This window comes from Chiloscyllium punctatum, chromosome 32 (assembly GCF_047496795.1).
Source record: "Chiloscyllium punctatum isolate Juve2018m chromosome 32, sChiPun1.3, whole genome shotgun sequence".
NCBI classification, from domain to species: domain Eukaryota; kingdom Metazoa; phylum Chordata; class Chondrichthyes; order Orectolobiformes; family Hemiscylliidae; genus Chiloscyllium; species Chiloscyllium punctatum.
Window position 1 is genome coordinate 58100745 of NC_092770.1, and position 26770 is coordinate 58127514.

Genomic DNA, 26770 nt, shown 5'->3' on the forward strand with positions numbered 1-26770 from the left:
CCTCATGGGAGAGCTGAAGACCAAAGGGCATAGTGTCAGAATAAAGGGATGCTAACTTCAGGCTGAGATGAGGAGGAATGTCTTCTTTCAGAAGGTTGAGAATCTTGGGAACACTACCCCCACAGCTCTCTGTGGCAAAGAGTCTCAAGGCTGAGATAGATTCTTGATCCACAGGGGAATGAAGGGTTACAGGGAAAGGGCAGGAAAGAGGAATTTCGGATCACAAATGATCCTATTGAATGGTGGAGCATGCTCGAGGGGCTGAATGGACGTTTTGCGCTCCTACTTCTTAAGTTCTCACTAGAGCTTCACATTATGATGCTGGCTTCAATACAGGTTACCCTATGATGTACTGGTGCCACTGTGATTAACAGACTGGTTGACAACATCAATGGAGCTAGTGTGAATGGTAACTTTAGGCGGAAGTGGGTACTACTGCCTGATGAAGGGTTTTTGCCCGAAACGTCGATTCTTCCTGCTCCTTGGATGCTGCCTGACCTGCTGTGCTTTTCCAGCACCACTCTAATCTTGAATGGTACTTTAAGATTGCAACAAATAAACACTAATATCCATTGAAATTCAAGGAGAGGCAAGTCTCTGGGCAGAGCCCCAGAGCATTGTGAAACATCAATACTTTCCAGCCACTCGGAGCAGCTTCTCCCCTCCGACTTGTGATTTTGAACCACTTTATCTAATGTCCTGTCAACACTTGCTTCTTTGAATAAAAATGCCCTAGCTTTTCCAATTTGACCACAGTAAGTGAATCCACTTATCCCTGGCACCATTCTCATTAATTTTTCTGCTCCTTCTCACTTTGGATCTAAAAGGTGCTAGCTCACTTCAGCCTGAGCAGCTGGAAGGGGTCAGCCTCAGCACCATCCAAATAGGGAGATAGAAAGACAAAAACACTACTCAAGGATCCACTGAGCCATATTGGGGGTTTGAGTGTGGGCAGCGGGATAGGCTAAGCTCTCCAAATCCAGCACTTATTATGTACATTCTCACATGGATAACTGTGACAACAAGCAGGGGACTAGGAGAGTCAAAAGAATAATAAATGTCATTAATTTGAGGATGGGTGAGATAGGTAATGAACAACTTAATAATTTCTTTAAAAATTTACAAGCCAGTCAGTGTCCGTTCTACTCAATTTTCTATACCATACAAATACACTCTACACCCAAATCGATCATTCCAGATATCAGTCTGGTAAACCTTCTTTGTACTCTTTCCAATTCTAGAATCTAAAAGAATTAAAAGGGCACTTTGGAAAAAAAAATGGATTTTCTAAGGAAAGTCAACATGGATTTATGAAAGAGAAATCATGTTTAACAATACTGTTGGGTGTTGTCAAGAATACATGAGAAGGAGCAATGGATGTTGTGCATTAAGATTTTCAAGAAAGCTTTTTGGTAAAGTCTTACAGAATAGGTTAGTAAACAAAATTATAGTGTATGGCATTTGGGGGAATTTTACGCATAAATTTGAGACAGAAAACAGGGTGAGAGCAAATGGGCCATTTTCGGATGTCAGCCTGTGACTAATGGAGTTTCTATCAGTTTCTTCTGTTCAGGCAACAAATCCTTAATTAATATTGTCCAGCTCAGTATTGGTCAGAGGTTTAATTAACTTTCTGGAGCCAGTGGAAGAGCACAATGCTTTAGCTTATGAGGAGGAGGGCCAGGACTAAGTTCAGCTTAGCCCTGAAGAACAGTGAAGACTCTCGCACCTGCAGGTTACAGCTTTGCTCCTTCTTGGAAAAAAAGGAACCTATTAGTTGCGTGTGCTGCTCGTACACAAGAGCCTGCTCGCAAAGGATTGATCATTTGCCTGGAATTCCCACAGCTTCCTGCTGACAAGGAGGCAACAAACACTTTACCTCCAATTATGTCACATTTTCCACAAATAGAACATAAATGGCACAAAATGGGGCTCCCACAATCCCCTAGGAGGAAGTCAGGATCGTAGGTGCCGGAGATCAGAGTCAAGTGTATGGTGCTGGTAAAGCACAGCAGATCAGGCAGCATCCGAAGGGCAGAAGAATCAACCTTTCGGGGATAAGCCCTTCATCAGGAATTCCTAATGAAGGACTAATGCCCGAAATGTTGATTTTCCTGCTCCTCAGATGCTGCCTGACCTGCTGTGTTTTTCCAGCACCACATTCTCGATCCCTGCGATCCCCTTCCGATTAGTAAAAGAGGAATCAATCCTATTCCAATCCCTATTGTCTTTTTCTGCCAACAAAGGGTATGGTCAGTGGCACTGAGAGTATCGCCCTTGCACCATTATAGCTGGAAACTGCTGTGTCTTGTATCAGAAAGGACGTTGCATCACAGTCGACTGGGACAGGCCTGGTAGGGCAGAGCAGAATACTCCCCTAAAGGCTCACCTCTTGCTATTTCCACAACGTGTTTGCCCAATTCTGCCAGATACTCACAAAGTTATGCGTGGTCAGTGGAACATGTTCCAGCACCTCCACCTGTAGTTCTTCTCCTGTTAACCAGGACATGTCCGTGTCCCAGCCAATGGGCTTCTTCTCCCTGAAATGACATAAAGCTCAGTTGGAGCTGATGAACACTGGAACTGAAGGGAAACCAGAGTGAAATACCAACACATTCATAACCAAACCATGCTCGCCTTACAGCAAGTGGATCGGATCGGAAAGAAAAATCAGGGTGCAATTTGCTTAATGTACTTTAGACTTGCATGGAAATGATTCAGAGAAACATTTCAGTACAAAGAGAAGCCAATCCAATCAACAGTTTAGTCTAAGCCCACACTAGAATGGGCCCGGTTTTGCCTTATTTGGTATTCGTTGCCAAATTCAATGGGTCCAGTGGCTGTGTAAAAACAAATGGCTTTCAATTCAGCTTCAAGGTGATCCAACCAAAGGAGGAAAGAAAATCAATGGGGGAGAATGCAATAGATAATAGGGCAATGCATTATGACTCAATAGTGGATCACAGCTCTGGGATTCAGACTGCTTTATAAGCAGATTATGTTCAGCCTGCGACCAGGTTTCATTCTGTCTCCAACATTCACAGTGATCTTTAGTGCAGTTGTGTCTTTGATGTGAAAGTTATTACACACAGGTAGATTAACACCCAGAAACTGAAATAGTTTTGTGACGAACAAAATCATTCAGGTTCCACTATTTTGCAAATCAGTTCTGCCTGTACCATGGGTACTTACAACTTGTTACTAAATGATGCACTATGACACACTGGTCACCAAATAGATCTGAAATTAGATAATTAGATAACATCTTGGAAAACAACAAAGAAAATGCACAACTTTTTTTTAAAACTCATTTTAGTGCAAAACTCAACGAGCTGACCCAGCACTCTTCCCCTCCCAAAGGACCCGAAGGTATGACCATCAGACATATTTCTTTTCTTCAGGGTGGGCGTTGCTTTCCCCGGTCCTTGTCACTTGCTGGTGGTGACTTGGTAGACCAAGGTGTTCCAGGAGTGATTTTGCTGCAGGCCTGACTGCATGCAGCAAAGGGTGGAATGGGGGAAATATCGGGATTCAGTTAACTGTGATTTTTGACAATTGCTCAAAATATCCACTTCCCTTTGCCCCACTCACTGCAGGAACTCTGAACTGCACAAATACAAACTGATGCCATTAGTATCTCTGTAAATGTATTTTCTTTTATATTTATTCAACGGATGAAGGCGTTGCAACATTTATTGCCCATCCTAATTACTCAGAGGGCAGTTAAGAGTCAACCATGCTGGCTGTGTATCTGCAGTCATATATAAATGGAGAGAACCAGATGAGTTTTTCTGACCATCGACAATGTTTTCCTGGTCATCATTAGACTCTTAAATCCCAGATTTATTTTATTGAATTCAAATTCCACCACATGCCGTGTGTGATTCGAACCTGGATGCTGAGAACATTAGTGATCCAGACAGAGTGTATACAAATTTAAAATGCACAGCTTGTTTAGACTGTCCAAAAAAGGGTTGTTTTATTTCACTCAATCCATCCAGATTAAGAAGATTCAGAATGAAGACAATAAACAAACGATTGTAAGCATCAGTAGTCAAACAATCATTAGGACAGTGGATAGGGAACAGAGGCTTTCTGAACAGTTTAGCTCATTTTTAATCTGTGGGCAAAGCAAGATGTTCTGAATAGATTCAATACCACACAGGACAATTTCTAGACAACCAGTGTTAACACAAAGCATGTCACCAGTTCTTTTAAAACACTAACACATGGCTTCTAGAAAATGACAAAAACATATCCCTTTGATTCAGTTGTCTGTGTGCCTAAAAACAATTTCTTCTCTTTATACGGCACCCTCAATAGTGGAAAAAAATTTCCAAATCACACACAACAACAACTTACATCGATATAGTACCTTTAACTTAAAACAACCACAGGAGCATCATAAAACAAAAATTAAACACCCACGCACAGAAAGAGGTAGGGGCCAGTTGACCGAAAGAGGTGGATTTTAAGATGTGCGTTAAAGGAGGGAGGCAAGGTAGAGAGGTGTAGCAAAGGAACTTCAGAGTTTGGGGCCTAGGCAACTAAATGCACAGCCACTAACAGTGGGACAGATATGAATGTAAGTGCACAAGAGGCCAGAATTAGAGGAGTGTGGAGTTGGAGAGTTATACTGAGATAAGAAGGGGCGAACCCACAGACCAACTTGAAAGTGAGGTTGAGAATTTTAAAAGCAATGTGTTGGTGGACTGGAAACCACAAGGCCAGTAGGGGACTAGGACTTGATGCAAGTTGAAACACTGGCAGGGATTTGCATAACCTCAAATTCACAGATGGTAGAATGTGAGTGATCAGTCAGGAGTACATTAGAATAGTCGCAACTAGTGGTAACAAAAGCACGGATGAAGGTTCTAGTAGCAGATGAGTCAAGATAGAGATGAAGTCAAGTGACATTAGAGAGATATAAATAGGCTGTTTTTAAGATAGGGGAAGATGAGGCCTAAAGCTCATCTCAGGTGCACTGCAAGGCATGTAATTTATAATTAATAATTTTTTGAAGAGCATGGATTTCAAAACTATTAAATGGATCAAACACAAAGAAGGTTCAAGAAACTCAGTAGGTCTGGCAGCAGCTATGGAGAAAGAGGAAGAAATTCCCTCTAAATGTTAAAGGCTTCCCTCTTCACAGATACTGCCAGACCTACTTAGCTTCTCCAACATTGTGCTTGTTTCAGATTTCCAGCATCCACAGCATTTTGCTTTTATTCTAGTACCACGTGAGTTGGTTTATTTTTCTGTAGGGATTTAAATGTTAATTAGATCAGATTTTCTGAAACTATGATTTTACATTTACAGAGCAGATGACTGCAAAGATCTCTGAAGTGTTAAGGAAAGTTTTTTTTTACTCTGAGGCATTTTACAACAGGAGAGAAAACACTAAACTTTGCATTAACAGTTGCAAACTTCCTTCTCAATTTATCAGAGAATCATACAATCCCTAAAGTGTGGACGCAGGCCATTCTTCCCATCAAGTACACACCGACCCTCTGGTGAGCATTCCACCCAGACCGACCTCCCACACGCTATCTCTGAAACCCTGCATTTCCCATGGCTAATTCACCTAACCTGCACATCTTTCGACTGTGGAAGGAAACCCAGACTAGCATGGGGAGAATTACTGTGTGGTATTTCTACAGTCAGACGAGGATGGAATCAAACTCAGGCACCAGTGCTAATCACTGAGCCACCATGCTGCCCTGGTTACACCCAGATTGGGAAAAAAATGGCTAAATCTCAGCCTGTTGCCACAGAGAGGATAGAGTTGATTGAAGCAAGGACCAAGAACCAATGGCTTCAGTCTTCACAATATATAACTGAAGGATGTCAGATAAGAATTGGATAAAGAGGTGGTGCAGGGTTAAAGCTGGGTATAACTGGGTACACATTAAAACTAACAGTAGGCTTTCAGAAGAGGGATGACAACAGCAGGTTTAAAAGGGTGGGGTAGTAAAGACGGAGAAAGAACCAATTAAAATTCAAGATAACATGAAGGTTAGAAGAGGAGTTATGTTTTCAGAAGCTTAGTAGGAATAGGATTGAGAGAACAGGTGGGTGATGTCACAGACTAGTTGAGTTCAAAGTGAGCAAGATGGAAGATGGAAGAGAATATAGAGAAAAACATGGCAGAGAGGAGTATAAAAGGAAGTGTGACCAGGTGAGCTAATGGTAGAGCAAAGGCAGGTGCTCAGATTGTCTCAATATTAGTGACATGGACACTCCAAAAGCTCTTCACTCTTGTTGGAGATGAGTGGTAATGAGGTGGTCTGCAGACATGAGACGAAGCTGGGAGCTCTCTTTGCAATCCAGGGTGATCCCGGAATGGTGAGCAGTCTTAGTAGATGAGCAGAACCTGGCAGCATTTTAAGTCACTCAAGTGGATCGGGCAGAGGAATACTAAACCAGTTGTCCACCATATCCTTTCAAGTTGCAGAAGATACAGAAGATAGCAGAAGTATTAGGATGGGTGGAAATTGCTAATGAAAGACGTAGACTTTCAGACATGCTGTAAGGAATGGAGAAGTGAAGACGTTCAGGGAGGGAACCCCAGGGAGTCATTTCATGGAGCACATGAAGTAATATGGACTCATGAAGGAAAATGAAAAGTTTTTGAAACAAACGAAAACACTGCACACGCCCCAACTATAACTGTGCAAAGTTCACCACTTTAGCACTGCTCCTTTAAATTGAAAATATGGGTGTGACACACCACTGTTCAGGAACAGCGAGAGAGGAAAACTAGACATTTATAAACCTGTTTACCTTGTATCTGTTGTCAAGGCATTGTCAGAGTCTATAATTAAGCATAGAGTGTCTGAACACCTTGAACATTTTCATATGACCAGTGAGAGCCAGTAGGAATTTACAAAGGGTAGGTTGTGCCTCATGAGCCTGACAGAAGGTTTTGAAGGATGGATATTAGTTATGGACTTCAAGGTGGCGTTTGACAAAAAATTCCTTATGAGAGATTGTTAACTAAAATTGAACTTCATGGAATTAATGTCGAATTATTGATATGGTTTGGAAACTGGTGGAGTGGCAGCAAGCAGGGTACATGATAATGGGTACATAAACTAATTGGCAGAACGTGGCAATACTGCTTTCCAAGAACCTCTTAGGGACCATTCATGGTATTTATCAACAATTCCAAATAGAAAGCAATATATCCAAACATGCAGCTTTCAGAAAGATAGATGGTATTAAAAGCAGTGAAGATGAAGCATAAAAAAATGACCAAATAATATTCAACAAAGTCATTACAGCACAACAGGCTGTTCGGCCCATCAAGACCATCCTGGCTTTTCATAGTGCAATCCCATTAATTTTGTTCCATCATTCTCTACCAACTTCCTATTTAAACTTATCATTCATCATCTCTGCTCTAATTGCTAGGTCATTCCCACTCACTCTGTCGACCTCTTTCCTCAATTCTTAAATCTGTGCAACTATAAAGTGTATCTAAACTTGTCCTGGCATTACAAACCTTGATCAAATCTCCCATCAGTCCTATCTGAACCAAAGAGAACAACACCAATCTAAGCTTCAGCTAAAATCCCTCATTCTCTGAAACACCCGGATAAATCTCCTATTCATTTGCATCGTTCCTGAAGTGTGGTGATCAGAAGCAGACTGGATATTCTCGTCATGGCCCTAACCAAGCTGGATATAAAAGTTCAGCATTACTACTCAGCTGTTATTCACAACAACTCTGCTTAGGAAGCCAAAGATCCTACGTGTTTTGCTGACCACTTTCTCAATACACCCAGTCCTTTTTTAAAGATCTAATGATATTAAACCTAGGTTCCCTTGCTCCTACACTCCTTACAACTATACCATTTATTTGATACTTCCTCTCCTCATTATCAAAAAGCATCACCCCATACTTTTCTGCATTAACTTTTGTTTGTCACTTTTCTGTTCATTCTGCTAGCTGACCTACAACATGCTGTAGTCAGTTGATGTCATTCTCACTGCCAGTCACATCTCCAAGTTTGCAAGCATCAACAAGTTTCCCAATTTTAACCTGCAGTGATTGCAACAAGGTCAGCCAAGTGGACCTAACAGAAGTAGGGTGGCACGGTGGCTCAGTGGTTAGCACTGTTGCCTCACAGCGCCTGGGATCCCGGTTCAATGTCAGCCTCGGGTGGACTGTCTGTCTGGAGCTTGCACATTCTCCCCACATCTGCATAGGTTTCCTCCAGGTGCTCCAGCTTCCTCCCACAATCTAAAGATGTGCAGATTCACAGAATCCCTCCAGTGTGGAAACAGGCCCTTCAGCCTAACAGGCCCACACTGACCTTCCAAAGAGTAAACCACCCAGACCCCTTGCCCTACTCTATTATCTGATATTTACCCCTGCCTGATGCACCAAATCTCCACATCCCTGAACACGATGGGCAATTTAGCATGGCCAATTCACTTAACCTGCACATCCTTGGAATGTGGGAGGAAACTGGAGGTTAGATGAATTTGCTATGCTAGATTGTCCATAGTATTCAAGGATGTGAGATTAAGGTGCATTAGTCAGGGGTAAATGTAGCATAATAGGGTAGGGGAAAGAGTCAGGGTGCATTACTCTTTGGAGCATCAGTGTGGACCTGTTGGGCTGAATGGTCTGTTTACACACAGGGATTCTATCATTCTATGAATTTGAGTTCCCTGATAGGGGCTGTTAACCTGATCCATTCAGGGATCCTTGGCTATGAAATATAAACAGGAGTATCAGAGATTCTTATCACTCTGAGGAAGCTGGATCAGTGTCAGAGATTTCCCATGTGTAAATAAAGGATGACTTAGTGACCAGCCTCTGTGGGGTTATTTCAACTCTACATTCCAATATCTAAACCATTTACATATATCAAAAAAAAGTGGTTCCAGCAATGGCCCTTGGGAAACACCACTGTTGTCTGAATAACCAGTAAATATGCTTGCTGTTGACTGTCCTTAAATATTTTATTCATGTTAACACTGATCCTCCTATTCACTGAGCATCAATTTTATTAACCAACTTTTCTGAATGATTAAACTAACAGTCAGAACTACAGCCCTTGCAGACAAATTTGTATAATTGATAGCTGTGAGTGAGGTGCTTAGAGATTGGACACTGGCTAACATGGTGCCATTATTTAAGAAAGGTGGTAAGGAAAAGCCAGAGAACTACAGAGCGGCCAGCCTAACACCAGTGGCAGACAAGTTGTTGGAGGGGATTCTCAGGGACAGGGGTTACAGGCATTTGGAAAGGTAAGGACTGATTAGAGATAGTCAGTGTTGCTTTGTGCATGGGAACATGACTGAGTTTTCTGAAGAGGTAAAATTGAAGAAGGCAGAACGTTAGACATTCTCTATATGGACTTCAGTAAAGCATCTGACAAGGTTCTGCATGATAAACTGGTTAGTAAGGGATCCAGGGAGAGCTAGGCAATCAGATACAATATTGGCTTGAAGTTAGAAGAGAGAGAGGGTGGTGGTGGAGGGTTGTTTTTCAGACTGGCAGCCTGTGACCAGCAGTGTGCCACATTAATCAGTGCCAGGTTCACTGCTTTTTGTCATTTGTAAGTTTATAGATAACACCAAAATAGATGGTGCAGTGGACAGTGAAGAAGGGCATCTCAGAGTACAATGAGACCTTGGTTAAAAGGCGCCAGTGGATCGAGGAGTGGCAGATGGAGTTTAGATAAACGCAAAGTGCTGCATTTCGGTAAGGCAAATGATAGGATTTATACATTTAATATAGGGCTTATAGTGGTAGGGCTCAGAGAGTGCTGCCAAATAAAGAGACCTCGGAGTGCGGGTGCATAGTTCCTTGAAAGTGCAGTCTCAGATAGACAGGGTGGTGAAGGCGGCATTTGTCACGCTTGCCTTCATTAATCGCAACATTGATTAAAGGAGTTGAGGTGTCATGTTGTGGTTGTACAGGATATAGGTGATGTCACTTTTGGAATATTGTGCTCAATTCTGGCCGCCCTTCTATAGGAAGATGTTGTTAAACTTGAAAGGGTGCAGAAAAGATTTACTAGGATGTTGCCAGTACTGGAGGGTTTGAGCTATAAGGAGAGGCTGAATAGCGTCAGAGGTTGAAAGGTGACGTTATAGAGGTTTATAAAACCATGAGGGCATGGATAGGTTGAATAGCCAAGGTCTTTTTACTTGGGTGAAGGAGTCCACAACTAGGGGACATAGGTTTAAGGTGAGGGGGTAAGATAAGGGGGAAAGGAGCAGAGGGGTAACTTTTTCATACAGGGGGTGGTACATGTATGAAATGAGCTGCCAGTGGAAGTGCTAGAGGTGGGTACAATTCCAATATTTAAGACTGCATCTGGATGAGTAGATGAATAGGAAGGAGGGGGATATGGGCTAAATGCTAACAAATGGGACAGATTGGGATGTCTGGTCTACGCGGAGAAGTTGGACTTTTATTCCATGTTGGGACTCTATAAATATGAGTGCATCCATTGTGAATCTGAAAAGGATAGAAGGTACTACCCCTAAGTGGTGAAAAATTAAAAACAACGAGGGTTCAAAGAGATTTGGGGGCTCAGGCATAAAAGATTTTCAAAATGTCATGAACAGACACTAAGAAAGAATAATTTGACTCATTCATGAAATATGTGCAGTGCTGACTAGACCAGCATTTATTGTTCTTCCCTAATTACCACTTGAGGAGGTGGCAATTGTACTGTCCTTTTAGCTTAAGGACATCCATTGCTCTATTAGGGAGTAAGTTCCAGGGGTTTTACCCAGCAACAGAGAAGGGCAGGGCTGGATTTGTTGTTTAGTTTCCAAATCTAGGTTGATGTCAAGTGGTCTGTCTGGTTTCTTTCTTTAGATTTTGCAATGCTTTTGATACAATTGAATAACTTGCTGGGCCATTTCAGCTAGCAGTTAAGAGTCAGCCACATGACCTGAAGGCCAGACCAGGTGAGGATGGCAGCTTTCCTTCCCTAAAAGGCCATATCTCCTTAATTGTCACCTGGGAGATCTGGGTTACTATGTAGTGTCTTTACCACTACGTCACCATCTCCACAGCTAATGTTAATGGAATTCCAGCTTTCATCAGTCTAACTACAGAACTTCCTGCAGGTTTGGTATGAAGAATAGAGGCAAGGGCTGTTTTCTAAATGGGGAGAAAATTCGGAAGTCTGAAGTGTGAAGAGACTTGTGAGTTCTACAGCCTTAGAGTAAAGGCAAGACCCTTTAGAATGGAAATAAGGTGAAACTTCTTCAGCCAGAGAGTGGGGAATCTATGGAATTCACTGTCACAGAAGGCTGTGGAGACCAGGTCATTGAGTGTATTTAAGACAGAGATAGATAGGTTCTTGATTGTCAAGGGGATCAAGGATTACAGGGAGAAAGTGGGAGAATGGGGTCAAGAAACTTATCAAACATGATTGAATAGTGGTGCAAATTCGATAGGCTGAATGGTCAAAATTCTGCACCTATGTCTTTTGGGCTAGGATACAAGGGCTTGGGAGATATGCAACAGCTATATAAAACTTTTGATAAAAGCACCCCCACAGTTCCAAGAGCAGTTATAGACACCTCAATTTAAGAAGGATGCATTGGTCTTGGATGGAGAGAAGCACGGGTTTACCACTACATCATCTGCATTAGAGTTAAGTTTCGAGGAAGGACTGCACACACTAGGCTATACTCATGTAACTGATAAATATGCGGGCTCATCTGGTCAACGTTTTCAAGAGTTGGGATGCCATGCTAAGATTGTACAGGACATTGGTGAGGCCACTTTTGAAGTAACGTGCTCAGTTTTAGTTGGCCTGTTACAGGAATGATATTATTAGATTGGAGCAAGCTCAGAAAAGGATTACAAGGATGTTGCTGGGAATGGAGGGTTTGAGTTATGAGGAGGTGCTGGGGCTTTCTTCACTGAACCGTGGGACACGGAAGGGTGACCGTACAGAGGTTTATAAAATAATGAGTCCCATAGATAAGGTGAATAGAAAAGGTCTTTTCCCTAGGGTGGGGTTGTTGAAACCAAGGGGGCATATTTTTTAAGGTGAGAGGAGAAAGATTTAAAATGGACCTGAGGGGCGACTTTTTTCACACAGAAGGTGGTTTGTATATGGAATGACCTGCCAGAGGAAATGGTCAATGCGGGTACAGTTACAACATTTAAAAGATACTTAGATACATGAATAGAAAAGGCTTAGAATGATATAGGCCAAATACAGCCAAGTGGGACTGGTTTAGTTTGGGAAAATTGGACGGCGTGAATTGGACCGTAGGGTCTTTTTCTGTGCTGTATAACTAACTGGACAAGAAAGTAATGGGAACAGAGAGTTCACGTCTGTCTACCCTATTTCTGCTAGTTGAAGCATCTAAGGAATAGGACATAGTTTAAATGAGATCCAGATGTTTCAGGGGTGAAGTTAAGAAACACACAAAAGGCGGTACAAATGTTTTTAATGACAAGTGGTAAACAATCTCAGATCAATCATTAGTTTTAAATTATAAGACTTTTATTTGAAATATCAATCAATCAATATATGGCAAGGGTGGGCATATCATGTACCTGTCAAGATAGGATTGACCACAGGACAGGCTCCAGCAGCTCACTGGTGTAAACTTGTTCCAAAAAGTGTTGGTGACAGCTGCACTCCCCAGATCTGTATAGAGAGGATCTAACTCCGTACCCATACTGTTTGGATTCTAACCATATGAACACACGGATCCAGCTTCACACAATTAGCATGTTAGGTTAATAAGGATTGGTTCCACCAGTAAAATAGTCTCTGGAGATACTGTGCTCACAACAAGAAACTCTCAGTTGCACTGCATGCAGCATCTCAGTGGGGTTAACAAGGCACATAAAATAGCTGAGGACTGACAAAGTTGATGTGCAACCTCACTTGGTTTTAAAGTAACAGGTATGCAGTACAAAGTAGACAAGCAGGAGGCTGAAAGAACACAGCAAGGTCAGCAACATCAGGAGGTGGAGAAGTCAACACTTTGGTTATAATCCTTCTTCAGAAATGGAAGTGGGGAAACGGGAGCTGCTGGTAAAAAGGTGAGATGGTTTATAGGTGGGGAGAGGGGCGAAATGGGGAAGTGCTGACAGGTGAACACAGGTGGTTGATATGACCTGGTTGGTCAATGGGAGGAATGAATCCGGTTACCAGTTGGAAGGAAGGGTCAGTAAGTGACATGGAAGGAAGGAGGCAGGCCTGGAAAGGGAATTGGAGCATGGATGGGAAAGCTATTTGAAATTGGAGAACTCCATGCTGAGTCATCTTGGATACAGGCTGCCCAGGCAGAAGATGAGGGGGTTGTTCCTCCAATTTGTGGTCTGATTCACTGCAGCAAAGCAGAAGGCTGAGGATGGACATGTCGGAGAGGGAGTGGGAACAGGAATGGGAATTTAAATGGGTGCAACTCAAAAGGAACAACACCGTATCTTCTTCCCGGGCAGTCTGTAGCCCGGAGGACTCAACACTGAGTTCTCCAATTTCAAATAACCTTCCATTCCACCTACCAACCCTTCCTTCCAGCTACTAACCAGATTAATTCCTCCCATCAACCAACCAAGTCATACCCACTACCTGTATTCACCTGCCACTACCTCACCCATTCGAACCTCTCCCCACCCAAAACCCACCCTCCCTCTTTACCTGCAGCTCTCCCGACCCCACTTCTGTTCCCGAAGGGTTGTAACAGAAATGTTGACTTCTCCACCTCCTGATGCTGCCTGGCGTCCTGTGTTCTTCCAGCCTCCTACTTCTCTCCTGTGAATTCAAGCATTTGCAGTTTTTTTTTGTCTGGAAGCATGCAGCACAGTGTACAATGAGAAAAGTCTATTGCTTCCTGTCTCAGTCACACAAGCCATATTCAAATTTCACACCTCTGTTTCATGCTCATTACCTTCAAATGGCCTTTGCAAGTTTTACAGCAGGCCACATACAACTGTACTTTTAATGAATTAACAAAGTCAGCGGCCCCTCACATTGCACCTCAGAGTGAGAGCAGAGAGCTAATCTCCCAATGCTGCATAAACCATAGGCAAAGGAGGCAGCCATTTGGTGCTTGAAACTCATGATGACTCTTAGACCTAGTCTTCCATTCAAATTCATTTTCTGAAAGGTCAGCTTCATCAAATGCCCATCCAATTTTATTTTGAAATCATTCATCATCTCTGCTTCCACCACCGTCAGCCAGCGAGTTCTAGATGCTCTCAGTTCGGATGAAGAGAGAAAAGTGTAAATATGAATTGGGTTGTAAATATATAGTGACCAACCGATGGCATTAGTTTGAAGTAATAGAAGGAGAAACTGTTCACAGTGATAGGAGGGCTACTCACTGGATGACACAAAATTTACGGTAAGTGGCAGAAGAACAGAAGCGAGATGAGAAGAATTTTAAGTCACAGTTATCATCGAGAATGCACTCCATGGATGAGAGAGCTGAATTCAATAATAACTGTGCAAAGGGAATTGAATAAACACGAATTGGAAACATTTGAGGATTCAGGCATAGTGCTGTTTATTGTCCACCTTGATCTACTCCTGAGAAGGCGATAGTGGCCTTCTTGAAACATGGTAGTGCATGTAGTGAAGATACAGGAACAGATTTTTTTTCCCTTTCTCGCTCTCTCTCTCTACACCTCGTGATTTTGAACACCTATTAAATCTCCTCTTAACCTTCACTTCTGTAAGAAAAACAGTCATAGTATTTCCACTCTATCCACGTAACTGAAATCCCTCATCCCAGAATTACTTTTTGTTAATCTTTTCTGCACGCTTTCTACCACTTTCACATCCTCCCTATATGGTAGTACTCAATTACATGCATTATTTGAGGCCAAACTGGTGTTTTACAAGGATTTACCATAACAGACTTGCTTTTGTACTCTGTACCTCTATTTATAAAGACCAAGGAATTCCTAAACTTTATAGCCAAATTCTTAACCTGCCATGCTACATTCAAAGATCTGTGAGCACTAAGTCTCAGGTCTATCTGGTGCTGCAATCCCGTGCTCTTCATTTTATGTTGCCTCTCCTTTGTATTTTCTGCTAACATGCATCACATCAAACTTCCCTGCATTAAATTTCATCAACACATGGCTAACTATTCCACCAGCCAAAGTCCATTTGATGTTTATCAGTATCCTCACTGCACTTTTTCCTAGTTTTTGTGCCATGCTTGAAACTGCTGAGTAAATCAAAGGTCCTTTTTTTTTTTTAAGTTTAATAGCAATGCTAGTCAGCTGATTGAAGCAGGAGTTAGAGATGATGAACCACAGAGAGACCTTTGCTGTTAAAAGCCAACTGATTGGGTGCTGTACAGATTGGGTAGAGCGAAGCTGGCGCAATAAGCAAGGTTTTGTTTCAGGTATTCAAAGTAGAATGGGCCAGAAATGTACAGAATAAATCAGCATCAGAAAGAAAATGAATTGTTCTTTCTCAACTGGAGGTCTCTCACCACACACATTTTCCTTTCAGATATCTCGCAGCATACGGCAAGTTCCCTCTCCATCTGTCCCTCCGTAACCAGCAGTCCTTGCAAAACAAATTGGCCCAAATGTTCCACTGTGCAAAACAACGCTTCACCCGCTGATGTGTTACCAATGCAATTGTTGAAAATTGATATGGGGGAATGACATGTTCGAGAAGCCAGGTTTGTCTCACAGTACAACCATCTCACTAAACATTGCAGCAAGCTGGGCCAGACTGGTCTCTGCATGGAGCTGAGGCAACAGATGGCTACATTCGTTATCAGGCACACTTAACTAGCATGTTTTATATGGATACTCCTCATTACTGGCACACAACGATTTGCTTGATATTTATACGTGCCAATTATGCGGAATTCTGTTTATTCCACTCTCCTCGTATCTGTTGGAATAGACTGCACAGAAGGTCATTTCTACTCTTGCTGGGTAGCAGGGCAACTGGTCAGCGAACATCGCAAATAATTTCCTTTACCACAGACGGACAAGTTATCGCTCATTATTATAACCTCTCCATCATATCTGAGAGTTTGCTTTCCTTAAGAGGACAGTGAAAAGCCTTCACAACAATAAACGTTACAGCAAGAAGGCAGGCGAATGGGATTGAGAAACATATCAGTCATGATCAAATGGCGAAGCAGACTTGAAAAGGCTGAATGGCTTGTAGTCTTACATAAACTTTTAGCTCTGATCTTGCTCAAGAATTTTATACTTGTCCTCTAGTTCTTTGCTCATAATTCTTGTTAAGTAGGTGATAAACGCATTTGCATCCTTTGGGAAAAAAAAAGGTTCAAATGTTTGTGTTGGAAACCCTCTACGACCCAGACCAGATGGGGAAAAAAAATCTCTTCCAATGTTTCTGACCAATATTACAAACAAGGATTCTGCAAAACTCACTCATTGCAGGGAATCTTAGCGACATCAGAAGCCCTGTCACTTGAAAGTGGTCAGGATCCCCTTACTAATCAAAAGTGAGGACTGCAGATGCTGGAAACCAGAGCTTAGATTAGATTGGTGCTGGAAAAGCACAGCAGGTCAGGCAGCATCTGAGGAGCAGGAAAATCGACGTTTCGGACAAAAGCCCTTCATCAGGAATGAAGCCCTTAATCAAGAACCCGTCTATTTCTGTCCTAAATACACTCAATGACTTGCCTCCACAGCCTTCAGTGGAAAGGAGTTGCATTAATTCATCACTCTCTGTGGCTGAAGCAATAGACCCTCCCAGATGGTTTATTTATTGGCAATGGGCAACTTCAAGTGGGACTGGATCAAAATTTACTGAGAATGAGATTCAGGAATTACAGAAATATCACACTTCTTAGTATTTAATAAAATAAGAGCCCCTTAAAATAGGAAGGAGACAAGATTAAATAGGTCAACAGTGAGCTATGGATAAGTACCTCAAGATCACGTCAATAGTTTCATGATAAAGTTTGTTTGAAGAGTTCGTGGTCATTTTCACTTCATACTTTGCTTTTAGATTTCAGCTCTGCAAAGTTTGAGAGATTTGTGTCTCTCTATTTTGAATACAAAACTCAAAAACACACCTTCTTGACAATCCTGATAGATCTGCCATTAGGCACAAGACAGATAAGCTTTGTGGTCATCTCACCAATATCTTAGTAAGACCAATGATTAATTACAATATGGATTATAAATTCAACACACCTAGCTCAAGGATAGGGAAGAAAATCAGCTTAGTTTCTGAATTTGATTTTCAGAAGGATCATGAACATGTGGATATGGTTGGTAGGTGCTGGCTCAACCCAAGATTAGGTGCACCTTTGATGCTCATGTACTGTAACTTGTTTAGACATACCAACGGGAATGTGGCATCTTGAAAAAGACACCAGTGATAGCAGCTCAACAAGAAACAATACATTCAGAAGATGAAAGCAATGTGATATTCAATCTTATTAACTACAACTGAAGGAACACTGGCCCCACAAACTTTAAACCAAGGTAACAAATGTTGCTAACTGCCAAAGGAACACTGATCTTGCAAACTAAAATATCACCATAACAACTAAATGATAGAATTGCACGAGGCATCTCGACTGACCATGTCTCGCTGCCTTTTGTCTGTCTTTATCCCTTTTATCGTTTTGACTTTCTTCCCCCAAAGTTCCCAAACAATGCAACAGCATATAAAACAGAAATCACCTCTAACATCTAAAATACCTCAAAAAAAAACGAGTAGCTTTTACAACCACAATTTTTTTCCTGCCTCCATCTTGGATTACCCAAAATATTGCGTGCAATTCTGCTCTCCTTCCTATTGGAAACTTGGAAGGGTTCAGAAAAGCTTTACAAGGATGTGCCAGGGTTGGAGAATTTGAGTTATAGGGAGAGGTTGAACAGACTGGGCTGTTTTCCCTGGAGCGTTGGAGGCTGAGGGTGACCTTACAGAGGTTTATAAAATCATGAGGGGCATGGATAGGATAAGTTGACAAGATCTTTTCCCTGTGGTGGTAGAGTCCAGAATAAGAGGGCATAGGTTTAGGGTGAGAGGGGAAAGATATAAAAGGGACCTAAGCAGCAACTTTTTCATGCATAGGGTGGTACATGTATGGAATGAGCTGCCAGAGGAAGTGGTGGAGAGCTAGTACAATCATAGCATTCAAAAACATCTGGATTTAGAGGGATATGGGCCAAGTGTTGGCGAATGGGACTAGATTAGGTTAGGATATCTGGTCAGCATGGACAATTTGGACTGAAGGGTCCACTTCCATGCTGTACATTTCTATGGTTCTATGACTGACCCTCACTTTCACACCCTAAATTATTTTAAATAAACCTTTTCACAATAAAGCTAGCAGCCAAAAGCCAATCAGGGCTCATCTCTGCAGGGGTTCCTCACTTCATGCCACTCCAGAGCAGAGATCTCTTTGACCCTACAACCCAGTGCCACCAGGTTCCCTAAGCACACAACTCACCCATCCTGCGTCCTGTAGACTGCACAGCAGTCCGCGGTCAGTCCCCTCATCATCAGAGCTTTCTTCAGGCTGTCTCTCACAGTCACCCCACACCGGGCTGGGACCTGGGAAAAGGCAAAAGGGATTAAGCACAGCACCGGCTGCTGCTACTCTTACAACTATCCTGAGTGCATGGTCTCAACTTCCATTTTAAAATGTCTGTCGACATCACAGCTTCAGCCAAGACTGCACGGTGACAATACATGAAGGCAAATAACTGGGTACTCTCTCTTTTGGATGACCATACAGTTATGGATTATTACAAAGAGTTTCTTGCTTCAACTCAGTTGGAAGACATAGCTGTCTGCTGGAAGACATATCACTCCTACAACTCACTGGCAGACCAGAATGGTTATTGACTGAAAGCAGCCAGTGAGCAAGTGTTCAAAGTTCATTCAAGACTTGAGTTTAAATGTTCATTCAAGACTTGAGTCTGCATAAATGTTGCAGACAGCCATTCATTACATTTCAGCTTACTGAAGTGGGGTTGGCCCACCAGCATATACAGAGCAGAGTGCATGCTTGCTGTGTCAGATGGGCATAGGCCCCAGCTGCAAGTAGCATGGGAACCCAACTTAACTGGGCACAGAGCTCAGGTTGGTGATCTCAGTGCATGGAAAGTGATGTCTCCTTTTCCCAAAAAACTGCAAACTGATGTTTTCTTACTCACGGGATGTGGGCATCGCTAATTGAGCCAGCATTCATTACATCAATGGAAATAGCATTCAACAACAGTCCAGCTTGTCAATAAGCTAAGTGGCACCTTTCCTCTTCAGTCCCCCAAGCCATGGTCCATTTATTAGACTGCAGGTCACAACAGCAATATTGGCAAGCTATGTAAGGGTTTGACCAACTAGCTTTGAGCGTCAGGCCCCAAGTTCAGACTCCACATTACAGATTAAAGACTTGGCATTGGAAAGTCCAATAGGGACCACAGGGACAGATGGCTTGTCGGAATGCTGTTGTCCCTTTCATACAATCATGCATTTTCATCAAACTGAAACCAAAACAAAACACCTCTTCACCTGCATGGAAGGTCAATATATTGTTGAGAAAATGATTTGGAGTGAAATTTTGTAACAATGACTCAATACTTCCCATCTGTACTCGAAGGAGGTATTGAACAACAGGAAAGGAAACCACTAATATCTGTACTCTGTTCATAACCTCATGTCATGGTAAAGCACTTCACCAGTTAATGAGGTACTTCCAAATTTTAGTCACTGTTGCAATATCAGGAAGTGCAGCTGACAATTTGTACACAGCGAAATCTGAAATAGCTATTAAATGCACAATCAGATCATCTGTTTCAATAAACAGGGTACTCTTCTCATCTTCAAACTGTACCACTGAATCTTTTATATCTTTTAAAATGGGGAGATCAAGCCTCAGGTTAGTTTCTAATTTAAAAAGACAGCACCTAGTTAGTGCAGCATGCCTTCAGCTTTTCTTTAATTCATTCATGGGACGTGGGCAAGCATTTGTTGCCCATCCTCAATTCCCCAGAGGGCAGTTAAGAGTCAACCATATTGGAGCCACATGTAGGCCAGTCCAGATAAAGATGGCAGATTTCCTTCCCTAAAGGACATTAATGAACCAGATGGGTTTTTACAACAATCTGTTACAAAGTCATTGCTAGACTAGTATTTTTAATTCCAGATTGTACCGAATTCAAATCTCACCATCTCCCAAGGTGGGATTTGAAGCAATGTCCCCAGAACATTAGATAGAGTTTAATGACATTACCACAACTCTTCCCTTAATGCACTGGAATGTCAGGCAAGATTGCATGTTTAAACCTCTAGAGGAGGCAGCGATTTTTCACTCGGAGACAAGAGTGATACCAGGTGAGTGAAGGTTGATATTGCTTTTTCAGTAAAATACATTTTGGGGTGGGAAAGAATGCCATGCACCGCCAATGCAACATTCTGAACTCACAACACCTCAACAATGGTGCATACTTTTGACCCTGAAGACCCTTGTACACTGGGGACAATGCAGAGATGACTCAAGTCCTAGCCTGGTGCTAGAGGTCCAAGATGCAAGTAAAGACTGGAGATATCAGGAATTCTTGAAAATAGGTGAGGGAATGATTACCCCATGGAGCTCTACACATGGGATTGAATGTTTAAGGTAGATCAATCAGAGCCACTAAGGCAAAGTAAAATTATGACAGCACCACACGCAGACATAAACAGAGATTGATAAAAGACAAATTAAGGATTGAGAACCTTCACATGAAGAATGATTAATAAGCAGGATAGACTTCAGGCAAGGTAGTACAATCCAAATTACACGAGAATCATTTCAGAATTCAATGCTATAATGTGGAATAGGGGGTGGGGAGGAGACAAAAGAAAAAGTAGGAAATATTCGATAAATGGAGAAAGACAGGGAATGGAAGGGGAACATGTTGTAAAGGTGGAGAGAGAGCGAGGCAGAGGGAAGAAAATAGAGATACAAACACACAGTTAATACTTTCGGTTTGCTTGGTAAATAGTCTTCCTGGGGAGACCAATAGCCAGAAGGTATAGAGGCAAATAGATTGGACAAGGGATTAGAGGGATTTTGAGGAGAGTTCTTTTTCACTCACAGGATGGCGAGATCATCTGGAACTCATTACTGTATGAAAAGACATAAATCCTCAGAACACTTTTTTACAAATTTACATATACACTAACTGTGGGAACTTAAAAGGCTGGCAGACCAAACTGCAAGATGGGAATACGCTGGATAAGAACATTTTCAACCAGCACAGACACAAAGAGGCTGAATGTCCACAATCCGTGCTCAATGTTCTATGCTGCCTGTTGAGGGTTGTCAATACATAGCATGGGCACAGTCAGTGAAAAACAAAGCTCAGGGTTAGTGGCAATAACCTACAAATGAGAACAAAAAATCATAGAACTTAATTAAAAATACACAAGCATTATCACTCTCTTAGGGAGAGATGGTGGCCAAAAACAATAACTTTTTTATTTAACACTTAATACAAGACCTAGAAATAGGAGGGTCGACCATCATGACACACCTTCAACCTCAATGTCACTTCCCTGCACAATCCCCAAAATCCTTTACATCTTTATCATTTAGAAATCCATCAAACTCAGTCTCAAATATACTCTACACTGAGCCCTTTTGAGGCAGAGAAATCCAAAGATTTACTGCCCACTACATTTTAAAAATTCTCTCATGGGATGTGAGTTTTGTTGGCTGGGCCAGCATTTATTGCTCTCGCCCAGAGAGCAGTTAAGGGTCAGCCATATTGCTGTGGGTCTGGAGTCACATGTGGACCAAACCAGATAAGGTTTGCTTTTCACGACAATTAACAATAACTAAATGGCTGCCATCAAACTGGACTTTTTTTTGAAAAATTCAGAGTTTTATTAGGTTCACCAGAACCTGGGGTTAATCTGGATTATTAGTCAAAGGACATTGACCATGACACCACTGCCTCCCCACAAGTGAAGAATTCCTCTTTATCTCAGTTTTAAGTAGTCTCCCTCTATTCAGAGACTGTATTCATGGCTCCCACTCTGTTTTCCTAATGCTCTTCACTGCAAAATGGATAGTACTGAGTCACATTAGTATGTATTAGGAACCAAATGTTGAGTCAGTCAAATAGGTAGGTTTTAAGGATCACCTTCCAGAAGGCAAGAGGGACTGAGGTTCAGAGGGGATGATGAACGAGAAAGTTAAAAGACTGGGAAAATGTCAAAAGGGATTGAAACCCGGGGGGGGGGTCAGGTGGTCAGTAGCAAAAAATGGTAGATGATCCAATCTGATTAAAAAGGCAAGGTCTAAACTTCAATCAATAGTCACAGGCTGTCTAGTGATCTGACAAAAACTGTCACTTGATTCATTATTGAAAAGTGACAGTCAAGTTTGGCAGCGATGAGTGGTTTAATTGCAACCTCACCAGTAGAACCGAAGCAGAAAGTGCCACACCTATTTTGTTAGACTGGATTCTGTAATGAAAAGCCACAACCCACCAATATACGTAGCCTTTTGCATATCTTCATTTTGCTCCCCAGCTTGTCGCCATCAGATGCATGGATTCCTAGCTGCTTCTGATCCACGCAGCTGGATTCTCACAACCCCACAATTCACCATCAACGCAGCCAAGCCTGATTTCCTCCCTCCAGCCTGATTTCACCCCTTCCAGTGCCTGACTGCCACCACTCCCCAGACTAACCCCTCCGCCAATCCACTGTAACTGGATTTCCCAACCCCAGCCTGACGTTGCGCCCCCCACAAAAAACTTCCCCAAGCTTAATTTCCCATCCCCAGCCTGATTCCCCCCTGAAAACCTCCCTGCCTGATTTCCCATCCCCAGACCGAATCCCCCTCCAAAATGCCCCCCAACCTGATTTCCCATCCCCAGCCATCCGCACCCCCACCCCCCACAAAGCCTCCCCCAGCCTGATTCCCCTACAAAACCTCTCCAGTCGACTCCCCCTCCAAAACCACCTGCCTAAATCCTCCTCTCCCACCAAAACCTGATTTCACACCCTCCACCCCGCAACTCCCAAAAGCCTGATTTCCCCACCACCTCCAAACGTGATCTCCTCTCCCCGCATCTCCCCCCCTGTCGGCCAAACCTGATCTCCTCCCCCATTGAGATACTCGGCACTGGGGCAATGTGGGACGTGAAGAGGAAGGGCAGCCGTCGCAATGTCTAGCGGTATCATTTTATTAGGAAAGAATCCCTCGAAAGAAAAGAGCCTTGAATTCAACCAGCGAATAGGTCAAGATTTAAAACACAAACATATGTATCACACAAAGTCTGGATGTAAGTTAGCTCACTAAGCTGGAAGGTTTGTTTTTGGACATTTCTACATATCATCAGTGAGAGTCTCCGCTGAAGTGCGGGAGCTATGTCCCGCCTCTCTATTTATAGGTCTCGATTTCTTCAGGTGGGTGATGTCATTTCCGGTTACTTTTTTTTCCCCAAGAGAAGATAGGTGGGGTCTAAATCAATGCATTTATTGATGGAGTTTGATTAGAATGCCAGGCCCCTAGGAATTCTCATTTGTGTCTTTGTTTTGCCTGTCCTAGGATGTGTGTGTTGTCCCAGTCAAAGTGACTTCCTGCTTCGTCTGTATGTATGGAAACCAGTGATAGTTTCTTGCCACCAGGATACATGAACACCAACTAGCCACCAAAAAGACACGACCCACTATCACTAGTTTCCATACATACAGACAAAGCAGGATGCCACTTTGACTGGGACAACACACACATCCTAGGACAGGCAAAACAAAGACAGACATGAGAATTTCTGGAGGCCTGGCATTCTAACCAGACCTCTGTCAATAAACATACCACCCCCGCTTCACCGGAGACTCTCACTGATGATGTTACCTAGTCACGGTGACAAAACGTCTGAAAACAAACCTTCCAGCTCAGTGAGCTAACTTACATACTTATCAACCTGATCTACAGATCTTTTTAAAAATCGTGAATTCAAAAAGTGTGTGGAAATTAAAGGAATCATAAGCAAAATTGGAACTCAGGAATCCAATCAGTTTGATTTGATTTGAGCACTGGTTTAGTTCAGCAAACCTCTATGTGGGATGCACTGAGTAGATGAACAAGAAAACACCATTAGTAGCAGGGTACAGGATGGTGGACACATTTAGTGGGGCACAGTGGACACAATCAATATTGTGAAGGAGTCCCATTTAATCGTGTAAATCAGGCAGACGAATAATGGAACACTAGGGGCACATGGAGATGTTAAAACCAAATTAATAAAAAGAAGCAACTTTTAAGAAAGAGCTCCAAGTGGTTAGGTATGACAGTAGGTGCAGGGAGGTGGTGTTAAGGAAACATATTTGTATTATGTCCACACAGGTCCACAATACAAATTACCTTCTAGTTTTCCAGTCTTCATGAACTTACCCTGCAGTTGTTCCTCAGAATCTCATGTCACCCCCTTCACTGTTTTTACTCACCACAGTCCTCTGTTTGTTGGGCAGGAAGACTCGAACAATGGGTTTCTGAGGAGATTTGGGGTTGGCCCTCAAACTGTCGCTCGGGTTCTGTAATAGGCTCGGACAATTCGGAGTGACAGTGAGGTGGGTGCAAGGTTCCATCAGCTCCGCCAGGCTGGGATTACTGTTTGGGAAGTCTGTGCCATTCCCCATGGACTCCAACAATTGCTGTTCACGCTGTTGCAGGGCATCCAGCTTGCTCGTGTATTCTTCGTAAGCCTGGAAAAGAATGCAAGCTACTTAACATGGAGACGTGGTGGGCATTTTTAGCAAATATTCCCCAATCACAGAAGTACTCATGCATGGAAGGTGCAGCACAGAGTCTGCGCCAGGTTTCCAAATGAACAATTTACTTCATTCTATTCACCTACCTTTTCCCTGTAATCCTATTCCTCTTAACAGCTCAGCAAAGCTAAACTGAAATTAATAATTTAAAATAATTTACATCCCAATACATTTCAGTTGATGACATGTAGATTTTTAACAGTGTATAATATACTGGATATAAAGCTTCATTTTGAAAACCTCCAACCAACACGTTAAACTGTGCAAATGGTTTGAAACACGCTTAGTGCCACTTGACCACAAAGCTAGTTAACGGAGCTGTGAATCATGTAACAGCAGCTCATTCAGTATATCATGCCTTTGAAAAAGCTACACAATGAGTCCAGCCTCCTTGGTCTTCACTACAGCCTTGCATACGTCTCCCCTTCAAGCACTAATCCCACTCTCATTAGAGTGTTATCACTGCATCTGCTTCCACCACACTATCAGGTTTTACATTGCAGATCATAACACTCTGCAAACAACAAAAACCTTTTGCCAACTAACATATGTCTGAGGTCTCTGGTTAATGACTTTCTTGTTCATCAAACCGGTTTCTCCTCATTTATTTAACAGGGAGGAAAGGCGGAATATGTTTGGAGGTTGGGGGATGTGTAAGAGACAGAGAGAGACAAAGACAGACTTCAGGGAAACACATCAGATTTGTAAACTTGCCCCATAGTGTTAGGTCAATTAATCAGAGGGAAATGGGTCTGGGTGGGTTACTCTTTGGAGGGTCAGTGTGGACTGGTTGAGCCAAAGGGCCTGTTTCCACACTGTAGGGAATCTAATGTAATTTAATCTAATCGCCTGAATTATCAAAACCATGAATTACCAAATAACATGCAAAGCATTACAATTGTTCAACATTCAATGCTCAAGAGCGATTAAAGGACAATAAATGCTGCTCTAGCCAGTGAAATTCACATCCCATGTACAAATGTTAAAAGTCTCTATTTGTACACCACATCTCATACACAGACACATATGACATTCTCTGCAGAATTATTTTAGATTTTAAAAAAAGTGAGGATAACTTTAACTTTGGGTGACAGTGTTAAGCTGACAATAGTGATTATGCTGCCACCCAGACAAGCAACTGGCTTCAGCTCAATCAGTCCCGATCCTGACCCGATAGTTTTTTTAAAAATACGTCAAGCATCTCAACAGTTAGACATGGTAGATGGGTGGCCATGGTACTGGACTATCAATCTGAAGGTCACAAGTTCCAATCCTATTTTGTTAGATATGGTCAAATCAAACTGTTCAGAGATGTTATTACACACCTCTGGAACAGGTGGGATTAGAGTCAAAGAGGTATAGAGTTGTACAGCACAGAAATAGTGCCTGCAACCTAACTCGTCATGCCAACTTAATATCCTAAATTAATCTAGTCCCATTGGCCAGCATGTGGCCCATATCTCTCTAAACCCTTCCTATTCATATACCCATCCAGATGCTTTTAAAATGTTGTAATTTTACCCGACTCCACTACTTCCTTCAACAGCTTATTTCATAGACACACCACCCTCTGCATGAAAAAGTTGCCTCTCAAGTCCGTTTAAATCTTTCTCCTCTCATCCTAAACTTACGCCCTCTAGTTTTGTTCTCCCCCATCCCAGGGAAAAGACCTTGTCTATTTATCCTATCCTTGCCCCTCATGACTTTATAAACCTCTAGAAGGTCACCCCTCAACCTTCAATGCTCCAGGGAAAACAGCCCCAGCCAATTCAACCTCTCCCTATAGCTCAAATCCTCCAACCCTCGCAACATGCTTGTAAATCTTTTCTAAACCCTTTCGAGTTTAATTACATTTTTCCTATAACAGGGAGAGCATTATTCCAAAAGTGGCCTAACCAATGTCCTGTACAGCTGCAACATGGCCTCCCAACTCCTGTAAGCAATGAAGGCAAGTGTACCAAATGTCTTCTTCATTACTTGAACCCAGATCTTCTGTCTTTTACTCTTGGTATCCTCACTACTTGTTCCACTCA

The 26770-nt window shown here is 42.4% G+C and overlaps 1 protein-coding gene across 2 annotated transcripts in view; it reads right to left on the minus strand.

Moving 5' to 3' along the window:
- Positions 1 to 26770, minus strand: part of braf (B-Raf proto-oncogene, serine/threonine kinase) — a 110359-nt gene that overhangs the window by 51752 nt on the left and 31837 nt on the right. For both annotated transcript variants that reach the window (XM_072552460.1, XM_072552459.1), the window contains exons 3-5: positions 24414 to 24671; positions 18418 to 18521; positions 2438 to 2540 (exon numbers count right to left, since the gene is read on the minus strand). In XM_072552460.1, the coding sequence (XP_072408561.1) occupies positions 2438 to 2540; positions 18418 to 18521; positions 24414 to 24671 (465 nt within the window). The remainder of the gene's footprint in view (positions 1 to 2437; positions 2541 to 18417; positions 18522 to 24413; positions 24672 to 26770) is intronic.